Source organism: Onychostruthus taczanowskii, unplaced genomic scaffold (assembly GCF_017590055.1).
Source record: "Onychostruthus taczanowskii isolate IOZ18803 unplaced genomic scaffold, ASM1759005v1 scaffold108, whole genome shotgun sequence".
In the NCBI taxonomy this organism is placed as follows: domain Eukaryota; kingdom Metazoa; phylum Chordata; class Aves; order Passeriformes; family Passeridae; genus Onychostruthus; species Onychostruthus taczanowskii.
Window position 1 is genome coordinate 456,885 of NW_024497408.1, and position 17,741 is coordinate 474,625.

The following is a 17,741-nucleotide window of genomic DNA, read 5'->3' on the forward strand; positions in this document are numbered from 1 at the left end:
TTTCAGCAGAGAAAGAGATGACCCAATACTTAGAGCAAACTTATTTCCATTTGCATAAACCATTTCATTGGTAGATTTGCAATACAGCATTTTTTCCACTACAATTTCAGAATTTGTATGCAATGTGGAACATGAGAGGTTATTGCAGTGTCATTACTGTAGCAACAGAATGACTTTAAGCACAATTATTCTATGAACCAGATCCAAATTTTTTTGTAAATTTCTAAAATACAAGAAGCTGTAAGAATTAGATTTCATATGTTGTATGTATATTCTTTGGAGAATACTGGTATAAAAGTAGTTGCTCAGGAATTCTTCATTGTTTCTAAGTGTATCTAAAGGAAAATGCTTTCAAATACATTTTTAAGTTGTTAATATTGAAAATGCTGGCTTTACTAAAATCTGTTAGTGTTTTCACTTGTAAGATCAATATCATTATGAGGCCCGTAGCTTTCTGATGAATTTTTTGATCTTTTGTCATTGTAAAATCTCTTTGCAGTGATGTTCGCATTTCAGTTTAATAAAAGTTCGTGAATAAAATTCCCAGATTTTGCATTTTTTCATGATATGCAACACTTCTACCATATAATATATAGAAAAGAAAAGGAAAATCCAGGCATCTAAGACACTCTGTAGAGCAGGATCCTGCTGTCCTCCATGGGGAAAGCTCAATGATATATATTTAACCAGTTTTGGTGCACTGAGCAATTGAACAAGATAACACAGATGGCTCACATACCAGGTCACAACTTTTATGTTTCTTTATGGCTCTTCATGTTTAAATCATATTTATCATTGAAATTCAGGGATTTGTTTAGCAAAGGTAAAGTTTGATCAAGAAAGGTTGAGAGTTGGGGGGGTCCTAAAGTGTGTAAGCACTGCCCTGGTTACTAGAGAGTATTAATCTCTGACATTTTGCTCCAACACTGGGCAGTTTTCCTGCAAAACTAGGGCTGCCCCCCAGGCTACCTGTGGTCAGCCTTCTGCCTTAGGAGCAGGATCATCAAAAGCACTGTGAAATACCTCTCACTGGCAAATGTGTTTACTTACACTGCGTGCCAATTTCCATTCCCGGAAATGCCACCTGACCCTTGATCCTTAAGTATTACAAGGATGTTCTGGTTTGGGCTGGTGCAGAGTTAATTTTCCCCACAGCAGCTCGGACTGTGTTTTGGATCTGTGCTGAACACAGTGATGATAATAGAGATGTCTTTGTTGTTGCTGAGCAGAGCTTACACAGAGCCAAGGCCTTTTCTGGGTGTGTGAGAGGCTGGAAGGAGACACAGCTGGCACAGGTGACCCCAGCTGACCAAAGGGATATTCCAGACCATGTGACATCATGCTCAGTGTGAAGTACTGAGTAAAGACAGGGCATTTGGAGCGATGGCATTTGCCTTCCCAAGTCACCATTACATATGACAGGCCTTGCTCCCCTGGAGGTGGCCAAACTCCTGCCTGACCGTGGGACATGGTGAATTAATTCCTTTTGCTTTGCTTGTATGTGTGGGTTTTGCTTTTCCTATCAAACCCTCTTTATCTCAGCCCAAGAGTTTTCCAGCTTTTACCCTTCCCTTCCTCTCCCCATTCCCACTGGTGGGGGACTGAGTGCATGGTTGCCCGGGGCTGATGGCTGATGGCAGGTAATGGAGAAAGGAAATACAGCTTCCGCTGTTTTGACAAAACCAAAACAAGGGAATAAATGGGTCATCAGCACAGAGAGGTTATCCCTCTCATCTTACCTGCCGCTTTCTCCCCATCCGCGCAGATGTATTTAACATAACACAATTGACAGAATTGCAGATTGGGTTAGGTTGAAGGGCACCACAGTGGGTCATCTGGTCCAAAATCCCTGCTCAAGCATCACCCCAGGGGACACAGCAGAGGAATGCATCCAGACAGTGCTTGAGTATCTTCTGTGAGGGAGACAGTCTTCTTTACTGTGTGTTTGATTGTGGTCTTCCCCTGCTTGATCACATGCAGTGATTATTCTCATGTAAAGATTTTTCTCATGTTCAGGTGGAATTCTCTGTGCATCAGTTTCTGCCTGCTGCCTCATGTCCTGCTGCCTGGTACCACTGAACAGAGCCTGGTCCATGCTCTGACCCCTCCCTGCAGACACTGACAGACAGGGATGAGGTCCCCTCGGGATGAGGTCCCCTCTCAGTTATCCCTTTTCAAGGATGAACAGGATCGATTCTCTCAGCCTTTCCTCATAAGAGAGATGCTCCAGTCCCTTGATCACCTTTGTAGCTCTCTGCTGGACCCACTCCAGGAGCTCCATGTCTCTGTTGTGCTCCAGAGACCAGCACTGAGCACAGACTCCAGGTGAGACCTCACTAGAGCTGAGAGGCAGGGCAGGATCACCTCCCTGGAATTTCTGGCCGTGCTCTTCCAAAGGCATCCCAGGATTCTGTCGGCCTTCCTGGCCACAGGGCCACAGCCGGCTCATGCACAGTTTGGTGTCCACCAAACCAGGACCCCCAGGTCCTGCTCCACGGAGCTGCTTTCCAGCAGGTTGGGCCCAGCCTGCGCTGGTACCCAGGGTTGTTCCTCCCCAGGTGCATTTTCCTGTGTGGAATTTCAGAGTCCTTCTCTGATCACTTCTCCAACCTATCGAGGCTCTTCTGAAGGCCTCATGTCAAGCTGTGTCAGAAGAAGACTCGGGATGGGAAGCGCAGGGTGACATTAAGGGGACAGCACGCGATGACACACCAGAAGAACAGCACGGGATGACTCCGGGGGACAGCATGGGATGACATCAGGGGAATGGCATGCGGTGACACCGGGGGGACAGCCCCGCACGTGTGGGGGCGGTGCCGCTGCCGGGGCGGGCGGACATGGCGGGGCGGCTGAGGCGGCTCGGCGGCGGTGAGGGAGCGGCGCGGGGGGCGCGGGGGGCGCGGGCCGCGGGGCCGGGCCCGCCGGGGCCCACACCGCTCCGTGCAGCTCGGGAGGGATGGCAGCACCGGGCCTGTACGCGGGGTGGAAGCACTTTCGTGGGAAGGGTTCCAAGGGTAAAACTTCCCTAACTCATGGGTTTTCAACTACTCTTTTGAGACTGGACTCTTGTGGATTCTATATTCATTAGTGCTGTAAGTGGTTGTAAGGGAAGTGATGTTGTGTCATTAATTTCAGGAAACTTTCTTTTTCGGTCATTTACATTTCACGTGTCTTAGAAATTGGTTAAAACCTTTGGCTTTTAAAAACAAATGTGTAACTCTTAGTAGATAGTGTTCTAGGTGCAGAAGTAGAGTATCTTGAAATAATTCCTTGCAGAATCACAGGATGGGTCAGGCAGGAAGGGCACACGGTGGGTCCAGCCTCCCTGCTCCAGCAGGGCCATCCCAGAGCACTTGGCACAAGATTGCGTCCAGAGGGCTCTTGAATATCTCCATGGGGGAGACTCCACAACCTCTGTGTGCAATCAGTGCCTCTTTCTGGCATGAATTGAATTGCAATGGGCAGTTCAATGAAAAGCAGGACGGTGTGATGTTCCCAGGATTTTGGAGCAAGGATGGAAGATGCAACTGGAGCTGTCAGGGCCCTAAGCACAGCTTGCGTCCCCTGAACAGCCTCCCCAGGGCTGTACCCCTTGCGCAGGAGCCCTGTTTGATCTCTGCCCTGAGCCGTCAGTCCCTGCCTCAGCTGAGCCTTGAGCCTTGCCACCAGCCCCGCGCTGTCTCTGTCTCCTGGATGGACCTTGCATTTCTTCTGTAGCCTTGTGTCCAGCCTCTGGCCCCACCTGCTGCTCCTGCCTGGGCTCCCTCAGTGGACCCTGGACCTGACTTAGCTCCATTTATGTGGGGTGTTCTTGGTGAACCCTGCTTTGCCCACCTCGTTCAGGTCTGTTGAACCTCTGCCCTGCTCCCTGGGAGCACTGCCCATGCTGCAGACACCCTGGGTACCTGAGTGTAGAGCATTCAGGCCACTATGCAGACATTAACTTATATTAGAAACCGGTTTTATTTTTAAAATAAAAAATATTTTTTTGTCAAAATAGAAGTCCATGTGAAACTGAAAACTTGAGTTTTAATGGATGCAACATAAACAACTTTCTTTTAAAATTACGTATATTCTGCCTCTTACTTATTTTTCCCCAAAGAAAACTTCTCAGACCAAAACAACTGTCCAAAACTTTCTGTGATTGTAGCTTGTGTGTTCATTGAACAAGCTTATTGAGCAAATCTTTTAGGTTTGTAGTTTGCCAAGTGTTTCATAATTCTCTTACTATTTTATAGTTGCCTTTATGCAGCAGAAATGGAGAAGTTCTGTCTCCACACAAGCAAAAATGCCTCCTTGTGATTTTGTACCTGAAAAATATGAAGTAAGTCATGCATACTACGCTGAATTTAAATAAGGCTTCATTACTGGGTTTGGGTGATAGGTTCATCTGCTAAATATGATTATAAAATTTGCTTCTTTGGGCACAGCCCAACTGCTACAGCTAGAATATAACCTGGAGATGTACCTGTGTGACAAATCTGTAATTTGAAAACATTTAAGACAGAGGCATGTGCAGAACAGCAGCCTTATTTCAAAAAGCTGAGTTTCAGAGGTTTGTAGAACAGCCTTCTAGGTGCCAGAATCTGTTATGATCTTAATCCTGTAGACAGCTGTGTAACCTATGTGCTCCACAACAACTCCATGAGTCTGGATCCTTAGAAGGCATGGATGGATACTGACTGTTTTATTCCACTCAGTCCTATCCATATGAACGTGTGCAGGAGATCCGTGAACAAAATATTGCACCGTCACTGCGAACGTATTACAAGAAGCCACTGCTGCTGCACCAGGGACACATGCAGTGGTTGTTTGATCATGAGGGACGAAGATACCTTGATCTCTTTGCTGGAATTGTCACTGTCAGTGTTGGACACTGTCACCCGTAAGTATGTTGCTTTTTGATTTATGGTATAAAATACAGGAAGAGATACCTATGCTTGTTTTGTTCTTCATTAATCTGCAGCACTGTGAGCCTAAAACCAGAATATAATTTACTGAATTGACATGTGTCACAGTTCAGTTTCTGCTACATTTTGAAAAATTCATTAATTTGGTCTACTTGTTCCTCCATCTGGCACACAGTGCAGCATCTGCGTTTGCAGAATCAATAGCACAGAGGTATGTGCATGTATGATTGAGGAGTCTGTGTGGAATTCAATCCCTTTGTCTCTCCCTTGCTACATGCAGAAAGGTAACTATGGCTACCCAGAAGCAGCTGGCTCGCCTGTGGCATACCACCAACATCTACATGTACCCAGCAATCCACGAGTATGCGGAGAAGCTAACTTCTCTTTTTCCAGATCCACTGAAGGTAAATTGCTTCTGACAGGAGCAGGGGCTGGTGAAGTGGGTCTCTGTTTATAAGAAGTATTTATTAAATAATTGAGAGCTATAATACCTCTAGAGAGAAAATCTGTATGGGGAATACAGACTGTCAGTTAAAGAGCATGAGGGTCCTCAGGGCCTTTTCTTTAGACCAGCTGTAGACAAGCATAATATCCCCAATTTCTGTTCTGTTTGCTTTCTCCCTTCACCTGTCACTGTGAAGAGGCATTGCAGGCTTAAAAATTACTTTAGAGAAACAAAGAAGGTGTTTACTATTCTTACATATAGCTGGTCTTAATTTTCTTGATCTCATGAAAATCCACAGTGAAAATTGTTTGACAGTATTTTGTGTAGTATATATAAATGTTTACCAACATCTAAATAGCTAAACCACAAAAATGTCATGTTTCATATTTACTGAAATGGTAAGAAAAATAATTTTTGTTTTCAGGTAAAATAAATTGGTGATAAAATGAAATTGGGCTAGCAGAAGAGCATGAAGCGAGTGCAATCTTAAAAATGGAAGGAGAGTAAAAAAAAATTTAAATGTCCTGCTCAGTTTGACCCAAAACTTTAATTTCTTTCCATCAGAAATCCATCTTAGGAAATCCTGTAAACTGAAACCTTTTGAGATTTTTCTGTACCCACATCACTTGGATCTTTGTTCTCATCTATAGTGTAAGGGTAATGCTAATTTTATTGTGGTGAGGTCACCCTGTGGCAGTGCCAGGCTAGAATTCATTGTGTTACTAAGGAACGTGGTCTGATGCCGAAGAAGAAGGAGGTGTTTTTGTGCTGTACTGATCCCAAGTGTTCTCCCACAGGTGGTTTACCTCACCAACAGTGGGTCAGAAGCCAATGATTTAGCTATGTTCATGGCAAGGCTACACACTGGTAACTTCGACATCATCTCTCTCAGGTAATGCCGGCGGAGTTTCACAAAACTACTCTGTGTGTGGTATCACTCTCTACGTGCCTAAAACCAGAAATAAGTGAGAACTCCTTTACCCCAGATCTGCAGAAGAGAATGCTGTAAAATTACTTTATTTGACAAAAAGGAGTAAACCAGGAGCTGAAGTTTTCATACAGCATGTTAGGACTAGTTTGCAATAAAAATGCAACCTGCAATTTTTGCTTGTGTTACCTAGAAAATGATCTGATGTCTGTATTCAGGGTGTGCTTTGGTAGACTTTTATTCATGACCAGACCAAGACTGAGCAACTGCTTCATTCTTCCTCCATTTCCCTTCTGCAGTGCCCCCGTGTGTGGGGTGCAAAGGTACCTCTGGAACAGCAGTGCAGTGAACCTCAGCAGGGAACTCCTGTGCCTGGGAGCTGATTTCTGTTTTGTTTGCTTTGCTGCCTTGTTATTCTATCAGGGCCCTGAACCACAGTTCACTGCGCAGGTACACAAACAGCTCTTCTGGCTTAATGGCAGGGATGGATGTGGGCTGAACACCAGTGCACTGTAAACACCAGCGTAAACAGTTCACTTTACTGGGCAGCCCAGGGCACCTCAAATATTAGAATAAAAGGCCATGTTAATGAAGAGCTGTATTTTTCTGTTACTGTGTTCAACAGAACATTGGGTACCTACCTTGCTTGTGTGTCCTCACTAACAAATTTGATTTGTATATGAAATTGACAGCAAATCAGCACCTAGTTTGATGACTGGCAACGCTAGCTGGAGACAGAAGCTGTTTCCAAGATTCAAAAGACAGAGATGTTTGCTCTGTAGGAATCAGGTGCTACAGCAGAACTTCATGAGGCACTGGCTGAATTACTGTTAGTTCCAATGATTATATTCATCTCCTCTCAAATATTTCTTCACAGTTTTTATATTTGAAATAGCAGAGTCAAAAGGCAGAGCGAAAAATTGCAGTAGAAATCTTCTTTGTCTCAGTGCGGCAGTGCACATTTTCTTCAACATTTTATATCTCAGAAGCATGCCTTCTCAGAACTGATATTCCTCCAGACAGTTACTGGAAATGAGTGATGTTGATCTGCTTTGTTTTTTTGAACAGAGGAGGATACCACGGAGGCAGCCCTTACACGCTGGGTTTGACATCCCTGACTCCTTATAAGCATGGTGTTGCCAATGGCTTTGGCTGTACAACTGTGAGATTAACTAAGAGTTTATTTGAGTGTTTCAGCAATGCTGAAATATGTTTGCTATGTTTTCTGCTCTCAAGCCCTTTATGGCCACTAATCAAAACTGCAGTATAGCAGTTTCTGCTGTGTAAATTCAACAAGAGCCAGAGTCCCCTTTTCTTCTATGGATAGTTTCTTAGGCTTATTTGCAGTTAGGACAGCCATAACACAAGTGATCTGTGATTTGCAGTTCTTTAGTCATGCTTGATGTTTGCATGGGAGTCTGTGTAAGGAGCAAAATAATGTTCTGAACCCCTTTTTTCAAGTTTGTTTTGTTGGCAGATCTGTGCAAAGCTGTTTTCAGATGGTCTGGAGCAGATCCTTCACTATAATGAATGGGAATCCTATTTCAGCAAGACAGGAGACACATCTGTTAAGGAGATCCACTGAGGTTAAATGGCAGCATGCTATGTCCCTGCCCTTGGGCAGATTGGAGTAGCTTTCTGTCTAGAAGCTGCTATTGCTGACTCCAGTAGTTACAGGTGACAGCTCAGCCACATTATTAACCATAGGAAGGCTCATCTACAGCAGCTTCCCAGCCTGTCTCAGTGAGTGTCTGAACTCGTGGAATTTCATAAGCAGCAAGGATTAGAAAGCTGGAGTTGTCTCTATTAGATCTGACTGTCTCACTCTACTTTGCAGATTTTGTTCATATTTCAGATTACTGAAATACTACCAGCAACTCTTTAAATGCTGCCATTACCTTTAGATAACCAAAATCCTGACTAAGAATGAAAAAAGGAATAAAAAATCAGTTGAGTGGCTATTGCTGGAACAGTCTAAACTTTTTGGTTTCAAAACTGCCTTGGTTATTTGGTGTTACCCCCAAGTGTTCTTCACACAAGGTCTTTGAACTGTTTGCCCCTTGACTCTTAACAGCTGTTTTTCTGTTTTGCCATTACTCATTAGATCAAAAGGTCTCTTAGAAAGGTGTCATCAAATCTGTAGCTATTTCTCTTATGCCTGACAGACAATGTTACCAGATGTTTTTCGTGGTCCATGGGGAGGCAGCAATTGTAGAGATTCTCCAGTGCAAACTGTTCGAAAATGCAGCTGTACTGAAGGTTGGTCCATGACAAAAATTTTTGGATTACAAAATACTAGAGGGCTGTGAAAATAGGTTATAATTACCTCCTCAAGCAAAGTAGATTTCTGATTAGGTTTTGCAAGGCTGACTCAAAAAAAAATATTGCAGAGAATCTCAGGACGCTGCATCCCAATGGGAAAAATCTGGGGCAGATGACACCATGTTCTCAGATTTCTTCTTGAAATCCCAGTGGTTTTTTCCAGTATTTGCCATGATCAGCTCTGGAAGCTGTGGAACTCACTTCAGCACATCTGGAAGAACAGAAGTGTTGATGGTTTTTTTGTGGTTTCTAAAGTTCTGACAGCTTTCCATCATTAATATTGGAATAAGGCAAATAGTAAGGACAGTCAGCAATAGGTGGAGGCAAGATGTTCCATACAAAACACAGTGTGAAATCTCCTCTACTGCTCTGCAGCTAACAACAATTCCAATCAGTTTTTCTACTGTTTCAACAAGCACTTTTTACTATTTTAATTCATATTCTCACATAACAGAATGGTTTGTTTTTAGTTCTGCTGTCCCTGGTGTACGACAGGATTAGCCATACTAATTGCTCTGTTCTTTATTTAAGCAGAGACTGTATTCTCCAGAATCCTCCCACCTGCACTAACCATGGAGTACACATTTACGAGAAGAGACTCTCTCCTTTAATGTTTAGCTTTTTACTGCTCATTTGAGAGGTGGTATTTACCACGCAGTCATACAACACTTGTTGCTTAGATGCATAGTTTCACGTTTTGAAGCCAATTTTGTGTCATATTAAGTAAATTCCTTTCAAACTATTTCCCCTGTAAACAGGTGCATGTCTTGCAAAAGACCAGTACATTGAACAGTTCAAAGATACTCTGAATACCTCAGTGCCCAAGACAGTTGCTGGATTTATTGCTGAACCAATACAAGTAGGTAGTTTTTAATTTCTCAGTTGTGATAGCACAAGTAGTCTGAAATAAATACTCAAATCTGATATTCTTTAGCTGCAGCCTGAACATAGATGTTTGCTGAGTCTTACTATGATTTTGTAATGCTTTAAACACCTTAAATGTTTGAAAGATTGGATGCACGGCCTTCAGATTTCAGCTTTTGTCACTGACTTCAATGGAACTAGAATTTTTCTTGTGAAATTAAACACAGAATCATGATTAAACATACACATTTTTTGCTGCATCTAATAGTGAGTGTGATGCATGCTATGGTTTGGTTTCTATTATCTCCTTTCAATTTTCATTAGTATTTCTGTAAACTTTTAACTCAACCCCCTTCTTTAGTCATGTTGTCCACTATATTTTTAACACCTGTCCAGCAACTGATGGCCACAGGATTCGTTCTCCTAATGTTTCACCCTACATTCATAATTGCTTTATATGTGGTTCTTCAACAGGAAAAATTGAGAACTTATCCCATGCAAGAGAAACAATGTGAGAACTGTGTCTGCAAGGGAAAACTGCAGCATTTCGCTGGTTTTTGCTATTTTCTAAGTATTTACATACTTGAGTCTAAAAAGCTATTCTGGTCCAGGTGCAGGGTAAAATTGAATTTCTGAGGCAAATGCAAACTGTCCAGGTGAAAAGACTTCGAGGAGGCAGTGTTCTAAACAAATTAACCAAAGAAGGAATATGAATTCTCTGGTCAACTTCATCAGAAAACATTTCCTGGGTTTTGCTGTGTGTAAATTTTCACAGTCCTTTTTTTCAGCAGTTTATTGTTAATTGACTTGATCTTACAAGGATCATGGCCTCGCAAACATTCCTGCCAGCACAACTAGCGGAACAGCAGGCAGCACTGTGGAATGGTAATGTGTGAACAGGGGCTTTCTGAAGTGATTTCATTGCTGGAGCCAGAAGCTTGTAACAGCCAGTCCTGCTGTTACCTGAGGGCTGCTAGGTTTTTTTTTTCTCAAGTAGAATTCCTGTTTCTTTGTTTTGTTCCTGAAAACATTGTATTTCTTTCTTGGCAGGGTGTTAATGGAGCTGTTCAGTACCCAAGAAATTTCTTAAAGGAAGCTTATCAGCTTATACGGGAAAGAGGAGGCCTTTGCATTTCAGATGAAGTAAGTCAGATTTTTTTACATAAGATTTCTAGAGTAGGGTACCTCTGAAAGTTATCATAAAAAATCCAGGTGAAGCCTGGAAATAATCTAAGTGAAATGCAATATATTTCATAGCTTAAGTTTAACATAGTGTTAAACTGCATCTTTCCAGGCATAGGAGCCTCCCAGTTTTTACTGCCGTTTTTCTCATTTTGGGCAAAGGTAATATTTGTAGCAGACTTCAGTCCTTATCTTCTGGGAGCAGTAAATTTACACAAATATGCAACAAATAGCAACAAGTAGCAACAAATGCTACTTGTGATGGAAGATTTGTCAAAATAACCCTTCCTTTTATGAGTATTGTTGACAGACATAGAATACAGAAGAGACTTGATTGCTGTACCTCTGCAAATGTTTTAGTAATAGAATTTTCTTAGCTAAAACAATATTAAAATAGTATCAAATGCTTCAAATATTTTTACATTTCCTCTCCACTTTGAAATGAACACTGCATCTTATTTGTGCATCTCACCAGGCTTAAGACATGATGATATGTTATCACATGAAAGAAAAACCCAATTACAATAAATAGCATTTTGTGTAGAACCATCTGAATAAGGGTCCTAATATAAGTTGACTCCAGATATAGTTGCTGTTTAATGCAAATTAGTAACAACTGAAACACAAGAAAAGGAACTATATCATAAAGTGTGAGAAAGTGATGAGCGTTTCTCTGAATTTTTCCTTTGAAAGGTACAGACAGGGTTTGGACGGACAGGCAGCCATTTCTGGGGGTTTCAAACACATGGTGTAGTCCCTGACATCGTTACTTTGGCAAAAGGAATTGGTAATGGCTTCCCAATGGCAGCTGTTGTTACAACAAAAGGTATAAGTGTTCTGTTCCACTATGATCTAACACAAAGTAATTACAAAATATAATACAAAATAATTACTGGTGGAGAGATGTGTGTTTAAAAAGCTGAATGTTACTTAAACCTTTATCTTAATCTATCTTTTGACAAATTAATTGGATCCTCATTGCTTCACTTGTTTCACCACATGTGCTGTATCAGTACAGAGTTGTATTTAAATGGGTTTAGTTGTATAACTGAAGCAGGAATGAACATGTGAGTGGTTTGTAGAGCTGGTAAAGGAGCCTGTAAATCCTCACTGAATTCACTGTTTTATGGATAAATATACTATGAATAAATACGGATGTTACCCAGCTGCTTGATTCCTACAAATGGCAGGCTCAGTCTAGTGAGGAAAATCTGTAGATAGCAGGTGAGAGCGTATGTTAGAAGTATGACTTTTAAGGTAAGTTTTGTTTAAGTATCTGCTAGGCAGTATAGTTTTTGGAAATACTCATATTTTGCACAGACTGCTTTCAGGAAATGTTGCTGTGTTGTCTCCAGCAGAATCGGAGTTGAACCACGGCAAATGAAATTGCTGTTACAGTAACAAATGCTTAAAGCAATTTGGTACAGTTACCAAACAAGACGCAGGAGGCTAGCAAGATGATCAGAGGGGCAGGGCACCTCTCCTAAAAGGAAAGGCTGAGAGAATTGGGATTGCTCAACCTGTAGAAAGCTTTGGGGTGACCTATTTTGTCCTTCCAGTGTAAGAAAAATGGAGAGGAACTTTTTAGAAGAGCATGGAGTAACAGGACAAGGAGGAATGGCTTTGAACTGAAAGATATTAGGTTGAGATTAGATATGAGGAAAAAAACCTTTACTATGAGGGTGGTGAGGCACTGGCACAGGTTGCCCAGAGAAGCTGTGGGTGTCCCATCCCTGGAAGTGCTCAAGGTCAGGCTGGATGGGGCTGGGAGCAACCCAGTCTGGTGGAAGGTGTTCCTGGCCATGGCAGAGGGGCTGGAACTGGATGATCTTTAAGGTCCCTTCCAACCCAAACCATTCTCTGATTCTATGATTCTGTGATTCTATGAACTGAAGGAGTAACCAGTGTTGTTCTTTTTCTTTTAGAGGTTGCAAGTTCCTTGGCTCAAAACCTTCACTTTAATACGTTTGGAGGAAACCCTTTGGCCTGTGTAGTTGGAGCTGCAGTTCTTGATGTAGGGAGACTATTACATGAATTTATCTGTACCACAAGGTCTTTGTATCAAAAGATGAAAGTTGCACATATAAGTTTCTATGTGGGCAATTTTTAAAATAACTAAATGAAGTGCATAACCATATGCATGTGCATGGCCAGTGTGTCCCATATACAGTAAAAAATCCTGATTAATTTAATTGCAAAAATTTTCAGATCTCTAGAAGGAGTAGGAGTCCTATAATTATGACTTCAGAATTATCTTTATCATCTTTATATCCCTTGGGTTCTCTACTTTGTTAAAAAAATTGTAGGAGAGTACTTACTCAAAAGCCTTAGCTAATTCTTTCATAGCACTACACAAATCCACAGCTAAGAAAATCTATTTTCTGGCATACATGCTTAGCAAAATTTTACTTTATGCTTTATGCATAAGGCTTTATGCTTACTTTATGCTTTTACCTTATGCTTAAAAAAACCTTAATGACCAGACAGTTACAAATACCTAAAGTCAGAAATCCTTCTGGAAAAAAAAAATTACCTCATGAAAAAGGAAATAGAAAAACGTGCAACATATTTCACTTATTATCCAGTAGAAAATCAGTCAGTGGGTAGTAGGTCACTAGTACAAATCAATTTGTCTTGATTATGCACAGAACATTCATTCCTGAAGCTCACTTCATTACAGCAGACACTGATTCTATTCATGTTATTTTCCTGAGTGGCTTGGGGGGTTTAAGCTATTAATAAGATGGATGATTGTATAAAGAACCCATGTTTTGGGGTTTTTTGACTGTGAAATAACTTGGAGCCTGGCTCTGAAATAATTCCAGGGAAATTGTTAGAGTCAGGAAGAATAAAATGGAGTTGAGAGAAAAAGAAAAAAAATAAATTAGAAACAGCTAATTTATCTTCTGTAATTATTTTTAAATGTAATTTTTCTAAATGCAGATGTTAAGTTCATCTAATGGTTTGTGTGTAGGTGCCAGTATGTGCCTGCAAATAAGAACTCTGATTAAGGAAGACAGTGCAAAGAATGAAGAAAATATTGTTATTAAAAACCATGTTGTTGCTAAATATAATATTCAAGCTGTTCCCTGCCTAGTGCACACAGATAAGCCTAGTCAAATTGTGTTCTTCTCATGATACTGAAAAAAATATTCTTGTAAGATTTTGAAAATAATCCTTCTGGTCAGGTATTTTCCAGTTATGAGTACATGTGAGCAGGAATTACTGGATTAAATGTAAGTATTAAGAAAAATGTGAAAAGTGCCACAGAAATATCAAAGTATTATGTACAATTGTATTCTGATGTTGTTAAGAGGATTTTAAGAGAAGGAAAATGTGAGCAGTGAGGTAGTCAAGGAACAGAGCAAGGAAGTGAGATAAAGTGTCAAGTTCAATGGGGATTAACAGAATGTGTTGAAAGCTTTTCCTGCAACACTGTCATGGTACTTCATTTTAAGCAGGCTATTGAAGAAGATGGTCTACAAAAAAATAGCGAGGATGTGGGGACATACATGCTGCTGGAGTTGGCTAAACTACGGGATAAATTCGAGATTGTTGGAGATGTCCGTGGCAAGGGACTTATGATTGGAGTAGAAATGGTGACAGATAAGGTTAGTGACTTCATTCCTTTCAATTTACAGTGCCATTGAAGGTTTTATCACATTTTATTTTACTTGAAATAATAGAAATATTTCCTGTCAAAAGGCAGACAGTGCAGTGGGAAAACATTGCTCTGGCTAAAAATGAGCCAGAACATTCCATCATTCCGCTGTTTCACAAGCTTTGAGTAAACAGTGACATGTGCCTTAACTGCACAGGCTCAGGAGAGCAGGTAAGTTGTGCAGATGTACTTTTCAGCTAGAGTTGGGATTTATTGGAGACTGGAATATACATCTTTGTCGTTTAGAATATCTGAGTGAAGTTTAGTATCTCCTTTCCTTAGGACAGCCGACGCCCTCTTCCAGCTGAAGAAATCAATCAGATCTGGGAGGACTGTAAAGACCTGGGGGTTTTGATTGGCAGAGGAGGGCTCTACAGTCAGGTACTGAACCTCTGGTTCTAAAAAAAGCTTATTTTCTATCCTTGTGAACTACATCCTTGCTTCTCTCAAGCTAAGTTAATTTAGTTTAGTAAATAAATGTTTAATGTTGCTTATTTTAAAACTGGAAAGGAATAGAAATATGATTATTTTCAAATATTCTGAACAAACTCAAACCTTATCCCTCAGAGGGACAACTTCCCCTAGAAAACCAAGGTACTACAGTCTATGCAATTTAGAACTCAGCAATACTCAGGACTAAGTCTTTGCACCGTTTAGGTTATCACCTGACACATCAGTACAAAGCTGGTAGTTCTTGGAGTCTGGGGACCTGGTAATGTTCTAATTCTGTGGTAATTGAAGGGGGAAAAAATGGTGTTGACAGCAAGTTCAGCAACAGCACAGAAGAGAGACTTGGATGTGAAGGCCGTGAGCCCACACTAGCTGACAGTGTACTCCATGCTGTCACCAGGACACTGCTCCAGCTCCCTGCAGCACTCAGTTAATTGCAGAGAATTGCCTCAGGGCTGGTCCACTCAGTGAAGCCCTCTGACACAAAGGAGGCAGCTTCCATGTGAGATGGATGGAGGGTAGCTGAAATAAATGAGACACTGTGTCTGTCACCTCATCAGTTCTTCTGTAAGTCACAGACCAGGAGGCAGGTAGTGAGTTGAAGCTCAGTGCAGTAGAATCTCATTCTGTCTGATAAGAGGGCTGTTTACCTGTCAGTGTTTGCTTCAGCACGGGCTGTGGGTGGGAAAGCCCATTACTCTGCTCTTCCTGTATTAAGTCCCGTGGCGTGATGTCAGAAAAATCTGAAATTTAAGATTCTTATGGAAAATAAACACTCTTGGAAACATGGATCGAACATTCAGATTTCAGAGACTATGTTCTTGACAAGTGTAGCTTGACAAGTGTAGCTGCACATATAACCCTTCCTGATCAACATCCTTTCCAGCTATAGCACCCTAACTACAATATAGTATTTAGTGATTCATTCATAATGCATTCTCTTAAAAGCCTTTAAAACAGCCTATAATAAAAGAGCAAATCGGCCGACACAATGCAAGAGCCTACCACTCTCAGCCCATACTACTTTTCCCTGTGGTGGAGCTGCAAGAAAGGAAAATACATCTGTCTCCATTATTTCTTCGTACAAATCCATCTGAGATTTTACTCTGTCTCTGTCTGCCGAAACAGAGCTGCAGACACGACCTACTCTACTTAGGTCTTTTGTGGAGGCAGTTAGGTTATCAAGAGGGGGTCATGAGTCAGATGCAATTCAGTGCAGTCAAGTTCAAAATTGCTCCACTTCAGAGTACATTTATCATAAGCCTCAGTGCCTGCACTGCTGTTCTCCTTTTTTCCTCACCTTTTTGGGGTGGGAATGCTGACCCAGATAGGCTGCTTGAAACCATATTCTTTCCATACAATTTGAGCATTCCTTTTTCTTTTTGTTCTCTCTCCTCAGACATTCAGAATTAAGCCTCCTATGTGCATTACTAAGGAGGACGTTGACTTCGCTGTGGAAGTATTTCATACTGCTTTACAGAGACACGTGGAAAGAGCAGCTGCAAAACAGAATTGATTGGTTTCCTTACATGAGAGGCACACACAATTCCTGATACTTGTGACCTAGACTGGGCACTAATCTACCCTAGAAAATAAAATCACAGTCTGACAATTACATGTTTGTTCAGTATCATAAGAGCATTCTGACAGATACAGTGTTCAACAAAGGATATGGTGCAATCTGTTTTATAAATCTGCAGTTCAGTTCTACAGTACTGATTTGTATGAGCTGCACACCTATTTTGCCATTATCAAAAAAACCCTGACTGGATTAACAGCGTATCAAATGGGCAGGCAGGCAGGCATATGTTCTTCTTTTTTCTGTGAAAATCCTATCAAAATCAGTAATTTTTAGAAAGAGTGACAGAAAGAGTTGGGAAAGAAATTTCAGAGTTAAAACTGTTTACCCTGCCTACAAGATCACACTGTAATTAGAGCATTACAAAAAGTTTGCAGACAGTTGAGATGTTTCTAATTACAGTAATTATTTTTATCATGGGGATAAGAAATCCAGTCATCACTCTCCAAAATACACTTCTATTTTCCTCATGTTGCTTTTGGGATTGCACAGCACACCCATTAATCATTTTGTAAAGGTGCAAACTCTGGAAGGTGGAATAAAACGTTCTTTCTTACATAATCACTTTTTAATGTATAAGGCCACTGCTTTCTTCAGTTTCCAATAAAAAAACAGATGTTGTGAACAGTCAGCAAGAACTGTACATTTATAATTTTATTTCAATTTTAATATTGGAAAAATTCCTTGACCCAATAAAGTATCATGTCAGGTTGGGGGAGGAGAATATTCTGCCAGTATTTCAGAGGAACTTTGGTAGCAGAGCATCAGTACCTCTCCAAATCTTACTCCATGGGCTCTAAACAATATTGTACAGCCTTTGCTGAGCACTGCCTTATCCAACTCCATTCATAACTCCTGTGTACAAAGAAATTCCACTCCAAAGTCAGGTGCTTGTTATCCCACCTTTTTATTTCCTACTAAGATCAGGCAGATTATGGCTTTAAACAGAAGCATAGTGTCTTTCCTTAGCAATCAGAACAAATTAATTCATTCGTGTCACTCATTTATTTCTCCCTCACTTAGTGCACAAGGCTGTTCCACTAGACATTTTTTCCCCAACACCTGCCATGGAGGAAGATGTGCAAAACAAATAGGAATTGTCAAAACTGGTTAAACAGCTTTGTCATCTAACTTCTTCCCTTCCATCTGCTGCTCAATGTAATTAAGTAATCTGAGGATGGCAGAAGAAAAGCCCGTATTTTGGCAGTGCTTCATATTTGATAGAGGATCAAGAATGAAAGAATATTCTGAGTTGGAAGGCATCCACTAGGATCATCAAGCCTAGCTCTTAAGTGAACAGCCCATAGAGGGATCAAATCCATGACCTGGGTGTTCTTAGCACCAGGTTCTCACCAACAGAGCACAGGCCCTGCTACTGGCTACTCACCTGACCTGAGCCC

General features: G+C 41.2%; 1 protein-coding gene across 3 annotated transcripts; it reads left to right on the top strand.

Annotated features, from left to right (window-relative positions):
• The first annotated feature begins 2,837 nt into the window (after nt 1-2,837).
• AGXT2 (alanine--glyoxylate aminotransferase 2) lies at nt 2,838-17,647 on the top strand. Of its 3 annotated transcripts, none has more exons than XM_041418947.1 (14): nt 2,838-2,868; nt 4,239-4,324; nt 4,701-4,885; nt 5,191-5,314; nt 6,153-6,247; nt 7,352-7,445; nt 8,449-8,542; nt 9,364-9,464; nt 10,520-10,612; nt 11,345-11,477; nt 12,577-12,665; nt 14,110-14,262; nt 14,595-14,693; nt 16,162-17,647. In XM_041418947.1, exons 1-14 carry the CDS (start codon nt 2,838-2,840, stop codon nt 16,276-16,278), a joined length of 1,494 nt encoding a protein of 497 aa, XP_041274881.1. In that variant the 3' UTR covers nt 16,279-17,647. The 3 variants fall into 3 exon arrangements, with proteins under 3 accessions (XP_041274881.1, XP_041274889.1, XP_041274897.1); XM_041418955.1 differs by having other exon boundaries at nt 14,113-14,262; XM_041418963.1 differs by lacking the exons at nt 11,345-11,477; nt 12,577-12,665.
• The last annotated feature ends 94 nt before the right edge of the window (nt 17,648-17,741 follow it).